The sequence below is a fragment of the Papaver somniferum genome, unplaced genomic scaffold (assembly GCF_003573695.1).
Source record: "Papaver somniferum cultivar HN1 unplaced genomic scaffold, ASM357369v1 unplaced-scaffold_125, whole genome shotgun sequence".
NCBI classification, from domain to species: Eukaryota; Viridiplantae; Streptophyta; class Magnoliopsida; order Ranunculales; family Papaveraceae; genus Papaver; species Papaver somniferum.
In genome coordinates, this window is record NW_020621603.1 from 4,132,555 (window position 1) to 4,140,490 (window position 7,936).

Below are 7,936 nucleotides of genomic sequence, written 5' to 3' on the forward strand. Positions count from 1 at the left end.
TGCCGAATTTGTATAATCAACTGCGTGGTTGTCCAAATTTACATTCCATTGCGTCAACTACTTGTCGCGCAATTACGAGTCGAACTTAATCTTTTGCCAATTAATTTAACAGCTCAGGCAGAAATCTCTTCTTTGCTATGTCTATGAGTCTATCCACCATCCTTATGCACAACTACCAGCCACTTGCCAAGAATTGTCAAACCAGATTTCAGACGGTCTCTCTTTGAAAATACTTTATGCCAAGCTCTTTCATAAAGCTTAAGTATATCTTTTCAGCTCCCAGATGATATCACAAAATCAAATTGCCAACATAAATGCAACAAACCAAAATATTAACTTCGTATATGTATATATTTGGCAAGAGTACATCAAAGATATGTAAAGTTTTACAAGAACATACATACTGGACAGCGTACAATAGCAACAAAAATGTCAAACTTATGGATTATGTAGGTCGGTCTATCAATAGGAGATAGGAAAAAGAATTACTAGTACAAGGGAGTTGATCAAGAGTATATCAGGATAGTGTTTGGAATGCTTGAGCACCCCGGGCGACCTTAATGAAGACGTCTTCTAAAGTCGTATCAGCTAGACCCCAAGCATTTATCGTGAATTTTCTCTTTGCATTTTCAACTGCCGCAAAAACATCTGCAATTCTGACCTCTTGCTTGGGTAGTTCAAATTTCTGGGTTCCAGATATATTATAGATTTTGTTTGCGTTTGGAGAGAGTCCGCGGACTAAGTTCTCCACTTCCTCTTCATCCTGATTAGATGATGTCGTCATTGTAAACACATACGATCCTCCATATCTTCCTTTTAACTGCCAGTCATAACAAATATTAGTAGCGGATAAAGATTTATGAATTCTATATGCAATGTGCCAAAATGATTGATTTATGAATTCTATATCCTAAATCGTGAATCGTGGCAAACCTAGATACGTGATCCGAAAGCCAGAATAAGAAGAGAACAATGTACTTGAGAAAATTGTAATTTTACCAAAACAAAGCGTATAAATTTCCGTATTCGGATTAGTTGGCTTCATTTATACTCCCTCCGTTCTTTTTTAATAGGCCAGTTTCTATAAATAAAAGTTTCAAAAAAATAGGCAAGTTTCCTAATTGGGAAAGTCAAATGTTATTTTAATTTTTTGGGACCATTTTTCTCTTAACTTCTTTTGATGACAAGTGTCATGTGCACCACTTCACTTTACTTCTTTTGCTAACAAGTGTCATGGGGACCATTTCACTTTAATTCTTTTATTGACAAGTGTCATGAGGACCACTTTCAATGATTAGTTCTCTTAATTTCCTTAAATTTCGTTAAAAACAAAACTGGCCTATTAAAAAAGAACGGAGGGAGTAATAAAAACAGACCTTTAGAAATTTGGAACACCTCCAGTGTAGATATTTTTAACTGGAACAGACCGACAAAATTTATGTGGAAATAAAGTATACCTCCTTGGGATTTCCCACGCACTGTAAGCTTCCATCCACGAAAATCCCCAATCGATCACATAGTACCTCTGCCTCTTCCATGGAATGAGCTAAAATCGCCACACTTTCTTTTGTTAGCAACATGTTAAGAAATATGTTTCCTTTTTACCACCCCGTTTGTAAGACTGATATAAAGAACAGTGTTGGTAAAGAAGTTACGTACTAGTGAGAATAATAGCGCGGTTTTCCTTTGCACGTTTAACTACATTCCACAGATTGTTTCTTGAAGCTGGATCCAGTCCGGTACTAGGCTCGTCCATATATACAACCTTTCACAATGACATAAGAGAGACAACGTAAGATGCAATATCAAACATGAGAGCAAGCATTGGAGGTTAAACAGCACAGATTTAAGACACACTTTAGGGTCGCCAATTAGAGAAATTGCAACACTAAGCCGCCTCTTCATTCCACCACTGTATTTTCCAGCTTGTTTATCACCCACACCTCCATGAAACAGGTTTACACTCTTCAGAGATTCTTCCACAGCCTACAACAGGAGAGATAAATAAAAAGAACAACTCAACATGTGATGAGGAAGATGACAACTACATGTTTTCCTAGGCCATTATAATCTTAATTAGAATTTCATATAATCACTTTCGTACTTTTCTATTTTTGCAAAAGAAAAAGCAGAATTACCACCCTAATAACAATGATCCTGGCACGAATAATAAACTCACTTGTGTCAAAGCAGCACCCTTGAGGTTCTTCAGTCTTCCATAAAACATAAGGTGCTCTCTACCTGTTAGAATCTCCCAGAGCAAGCTGTCATTGCCAATCAAAAGAACATAATTCAGTTGAATCTAATGATGCAAGTATTATCTGAATTCAAGGTGCCTCAACCAAGATCAAAACAGGAAAGTTATGTTTACTCATGCTGAGGGCATACACCCATGCTGGTATATATCTTATCCATGTCAGTTCGTATGTCCAAGCCCTCAACTAATGCCATGCCAGAGGTTGGTGTTGTTAGCCCAATCATCTGTTAAAGACATGATAAGTCTTTGAGGTTGTCTAGCGAATCAACATTCTATACTGATGAGGCGCCCCAAAAGGTTTTGGATGAAATGTAACCACCAGAATTAAGAAACCAAACTGTGCTTTTTTCTACTCACCATACTGATGAAAGAGGTTTTACCGGCACCATTAGGACCAAGCATTCCGAAACATTCTCCTCGAGGCAAAGCAAGAGACAACCCTCTAACAGCAGCCTTATCAGGATTTCCATCTGTCCCTGGATAAACCTTTTTGATGTTATCAACGACAATTGCATGACTTGCTTGGGGATCTAGCAATAATTGCTCAACCTTCTCCCTCTGCATACAAAAAAGAACATGGGAAAATAGTTATGTCAATACCATGATAGGAGCACACCTGGTGACACTAATTTTGATGGCCAAAAATAGTTATTTAATGGAAGTTCATTAATAGAGTTATAAGTCTCTAAAAACTCCATAGTGACCTAGGTATTCTAGGTAGTATCCATACCTGCAGGTGAACACATTTACCATGTAACTTATATGACAACAAGAAACATTTGTGAACTGAATAAGGTTACCTCCTGGGAAACATCAGGTTTGTCTACTTCAACAAAAACTTTTGAATCCTGCCTCTGCAGACTTGGCCTTCGAAATGACGATGAACGCTTTTTGTTCCAGTTCTTCAGAAAATAGAGAGGGTGTTTTTTAACTCCACTACCCGAAGACGCAACTTGATCCAAATAAAATGCAAAACAAAGCACTACCAACCACTCCACGAGCATGATAATTAACACTTCTTTCATCCCATTTGTGCCATCACTCAAATCTTTCCAACGCATCCCATCAATTCCCATTGTATTACCAGTGAGTGCATACTGGGCAAATTCATACAACCCGCGATAGAGAGCAAAGCCAGGAAAAATCTCCAATACGATAATCCATCCTCCTACAACAAAGTAAAAGTTAGTCGGGAGAAGCACCATATAGATTTAATATAATTTAGATAAATGGAAGAGTAGCACTACAATGTCATGTCAAAAAAAGAGAGTAGGACAACAATGGAAGAGTAGTACGTCGATAGTAGGCATCACTTGATTCATGATGCACGTTATGAGAATCACCATATCATATATAGATCCTGCCTAGAATCAACTAGCCCAAAATCTATCAACACGATTTCTAATTTGATCTATCACATTCTCTTGACCAATCAACAAAAAAACATGACAATGACCAATCAACGAAAAAGTATGACAAAAGTTCAAGGGAATAGGTTAATCTGATAACTTGGGAAAGTTAATTTGGGACTGATACTGCACCACTACATTGATTGTGCAAAATTTTGTAGAGGTAAATAGTTATGATATTCAGTAAGCTCAAACCTAATAGGCCCAAGAATGTGCCAAGACCAAGTGAATTTTCTCTCTATAATCTCTTGTACTGAATAAAGTCGCTCACTTGGAAAGGAATCGTCTTCCACGAAAAATTGAAAGAGATAACCTCCTAAGAGCCCCGATCCAAAAACACAGATATGACCTATTACTGCAATTATCAAATTCCAAGTTGTAAGTATGTGATGAATCAGGTAAATTAGAGTCAGCCTCTCAGTCATTAAATATTATTATATTTGTTAGCTGTGCGAAGGGACAAACCTGCAGCAGTCTTAACATTTGCAAAAATTGTTGCAACTAGAAAAGCTACTGAAATCTGTAAGTTTACATAGATGAAATAGAACACGAATTGTATGCTGTAGTCATTCAATGTGAAGAATTTCAACCCTGCAAAAAAGAAAGTGATAATTTAAGTTCCAGCTACCGCAACAAAAGCATATAAATTGCACTGGCAAGTAGCAATTTTCTTACGTATAAGAGAGCCGAATGCCACAAAACACGTCATGTAGACCACTGATAGCAAAAGGAAATACATGTACGAAATCACCCAGTAAGGACCGTCGCCGAGTCCATGCATTTTCATCATGATTCTTAGATTTTGTTGTTTCTCATAAACCAGAGAGGTCAATACAACCTACATCAAAATGTAGAGCGTCATACACACTGGAACTACAAAGAAAAAAATGAAAATGAAAATATTAAACGTCAAATGCTACTCAAACTGCTTCCCAAAAGTACTCTGTAAGAGCAGCAACTACACGAGAATTACCCATAAATAACGTGAATTTAATACATCAAATCAGACTTGTCAGTCTAAGCCCGATAAAAATTAGAGTTGTTAAGCAAAGTCAAGGATATAGAAGAAACAAAAAATACATTTAAAGTTATACTTCATAACAAATGATATGTGCGCTATACATCAACTACTGAAATTCATAGCAGAGAAAGTCACAAATTCTTATATAGTATATACTTACAGGGAAAAGTTGCAATACAACCCACGAAAAGAAGAGCGCACCAAGAAGAGAAGAGAAATCCACTGTCAGCTTGGATCCTTGTTTTGGCATTTCTTTCACAAAATCTAGCAGCATTTTTACACCAGCTCCTTTCAAGTGCTGAAGATAAGCATTGGAAGCCTGTATAAACAAAAGATATGCGACTCGATGTTACTTGGATGTTAAAAGTAGTATATCAAATGCAGGGACGCATTGGATGAACAGCAGGCTCCGAAACAAACTTCTGGAACAAAAATGCCTTTATGTTGAAGCAAGACTACATCAAGTTTAAAACAAAGAAAGATTGTGAAGTTGGAATAAATACCAGATTTACAGCGCGTAGAACACGCGTCATTCCATCTACGCCTCCACCAGAGGCGTTTGAATATGTGGAGTTATACCAGATGCTCACATTGAAGATATTATCATTTGAGTTTAAGAAATCATAGGCTGCAAAATAAAATGAGATTTTCATCTGTTAGTCTGCAAAACGCCTAAAACAATCTCCAATCACACAGAGCAAAGGATAACAAATTATTTAAGAACCTGCAACAATCTCATTAATCTTCCTTTCGGGATTTGATTGCCGGTAGCCCTTGTACAACAAATCATTTACCGATGAAGAACTATTACGCCATAGATTCGAACCTTCTACACATCTTACCTCTGGTTCCAAAAAAAAAAAAAACTAAATTATTGATTGGACGTACATGTAGAATCAGCAATTCTAGAGTACATCATATTGACACAGCTAGAAGTAATCATACGCACACTTTTCAATTTATGTCGATAATCTTAGTAGTCTTTCAAATTCCTTATGAAGCAACTGTATATAACTTTTTAAAACATGAGACATCTGAAAGAATGTGATACAATAAATAGAAGTCCATCCAATGTGGCAGGGATTTAGTTTGTGCTATCTTTGTATAGAAAAATGTTAATGATCCAGAGATTGTATTGCATGGATACAGAGTGTACATATCCTTTACAGAGATTGTAACACCATACTAAAGATGCAGTATCTTATCTTATTTGCTAATTCCACACACTCAATTAAAACAACCTAAGAAATGGAATAAATCATAAGTTCAAAATAGAGTGAACATGAAACATTGGTCAAAGTAAGTATACCTTGTGGAATTGGAATCGAAGATAAATTAATCGAAAGACTTTCTGTAGAGAAGTTTGCGCAACTAGCTTGAAATATGTACAGTGGACGTTGAGAGAGGAATGCAGGTTCAATAAAGTTGGAACCTTCAGTGTATGTGTCTGACCCCTGAAATTTCAAGACTCCAGGTAAGTACTAAAATTAGGCAGAAGTCATCTCAAGAAAACAATTAAGCATGTAATTTATCTCTGATGCCAATATTGTCTTACTTTCACTTTCTATTAGGAAACAAACTATCATAAGTTCTTTCACTAAAGCACAACAGTAATCCTAATTATTAAAAATGAACAAAAGAGAAATAAAAACAGACCGCAAGACTGTTGGCTAGAATATCCAAAACGTCGGTACCATTTGAATTGGAAACACCAGTGTAGAAGTTCTCCCCCAAACCTGGTAAGATGGTGTTATATATTAGAATTTCAAACAATAACCCCTGCAAGAAAACTATTCATACCTTGTAATTTAGGCAAAGAGGGAGAGAATTACTTAGCCCAAGAGTTTGATTAAGCCCAGTTACAAGGAAAACTGGTTTACAGGAACCTGTGCTTCTGCATGATTCAGGAGGCAAATCTGAAAATGGAGTAAGATCATTCCTCACAGCACGAAATTCAGGCCGTGGTACTTGCAACAACGCAGGCCATTCCGGAAGATTGGGAATTGGACAACTAGCAACTTGCGTCAAAGTAGAGTACTGAATCCCACATACATTTTCACAAGTACCATCTCCTTTGTCAATACATCTACAACCACACTTGAACTTATCTTTATTTAGTTCTATGTCTACGAGAACTTGGATGAGAACAAGAAGCAAACAGAGAACGAACGGGAATGCAACAAGCCTCAGATTCGTCTTGTAATTACGTTTCTGCAACAACAAAAGAACAAAAAAGGTACCAAGAACAAATTGATCAAAGTGTTTCTCTAAATCGATATCATAAATTAGGCTTACTTTAAAATTCTCCACATAGTTTGATTCAATCACCACAATAACTCAATCCAAAACAGAATTTTGATTTTTCCATGAAATCAACTCCATAAACCATTAATGAAGTATTTAGAAACTCTAGCTACACCGAAATCGTTTTCAGCGCAGAGTATTTTCACTTGTAAAATCACAAAAAAAAAAAAAGCAAGCAAAATTAGAGATTGAAGTAAATGAATGAAATGTTACCATACCTGGAACGTAAGCTTCTTAAGAAGCAGAGCATTAGCTTGAGTCCCAAAACTGGAGTGTCCTTCTGATGAAATCGCCATTAACGGCTTCCTTCTAAGATATCAAAATTAACACAGATGCATATAAAAATTATAATAAATAGTTGTTAAGTTTTGAATCAAATCCTTGGAGAGAAGTTCAATTTCGTGGGAGGAGTTGGTAATTAAATTGTTAAGAAGTTTCTGTATGCCTAATCAAGTTTTTTTTCCGCCATTTATAACAAAGTCAGAACTAGTGAAGCTATCGATATTACGTGACCAACACAAAAACTACGCGCTTTTTATTGGAAACATCAACTCTTAAGAAAAGAGTTGAATAAATAATGTAAAAGGGTATTTTAGACTTTGCGGTTGATACTCGGGAAGATCATTTTGCTTTTGCCATTAGCTCCACCTAAAGATAAACCGGGAATGCAATGTTTGTACTAGAGGTGTGCGACTATCAGAATAAGCAGAAATGTTCCGATGTTTCTAGTTTCTACTTCTCTATAAGTACAAGCAATTCTTACAAGTAAAAAATTTCGCTTGATAGTATTAGCATTTATAAACTCTTATAGCACATTTGATCTAGAAGTTGTTTTTTGATTTGTGAGAGTACAAAAATCAGAAGTTAATTTGAGTAAATAATTTCAGAATGATTTTCGGAAATGGAAAAACTAATCTTTTATGAAACGAAATTTTCGTGCTTCTA

At 36.1% G+C, this 7,936-nt stretch overlaps 1 protein-coding gene across 1 annotated transcript; it reads right to left on the reverse strand.

Moving 5' to 3' along the window:
* Positions 1-315: 315 nt before the first annotated feature.
* On the reverse strand, positions 316-7,511 carry LOC113331423 (ABC transporter A family member 7-like). The gene is made up of 18 exons (XM_026578130.1): positions 7,210-7,511; positions 6,520-6,898; positions 6,344-6,423; positions 5,997-6,141; positions 5,412-5,531; positions 5,191-5,315; positions 4,848-5,006; positions 4,342-4,504; positions 4,132-4,257; positions 3,938-4,021; positions 3,058-3,425; positions 2,615-2,815; positions 2,372-2,481; positions 2,180-2,264; positions 1,858-1,986; positions 1,660-1,765; positions 1,458-1,546; positions 316-820 (listed from the first exon to the last, which is right to left on the reverse strand). The coding sequence occupies exons 1-18, from the start codon at positions 7,285-7,287 to the stop codon at positions 518-520; spliced, it is 2,850 nt and encodes a 949-aa protein (XP_026433915.1). The 5' UTR covers positions 7,288-7,511; the 3' UTR covers positions 316-517.
* Between the last annotated feature and the right edge of the window lie 425 nt (positions 7,512-7,936).

Excerpts from the sequence above, each read along its gene's own strand:
- LOC113331423 (XM_026578130.1), bottom strand. The coding sequence starts at position 7,287 with ATGGCGATTTCATCAGAAGGACACTCCAGTTTTGGGACTCAAGCTAAT. Across the intron at positions 6,142-6,343 it reads TTCTAGCCAACAGTCTTGCG|GGGTCAGACACATACACTGA; the intron begins GTCTGTTTTTAT and ends TTGAAATTTCAG. Across the intron at positions 5,007-5,190 it reads TTCTACGCGCTGTAAATCTG|GCTTCCAATGCTTATCTTCA; the intron begins GTATTTATTCCA and ends TTGTTTATACAG.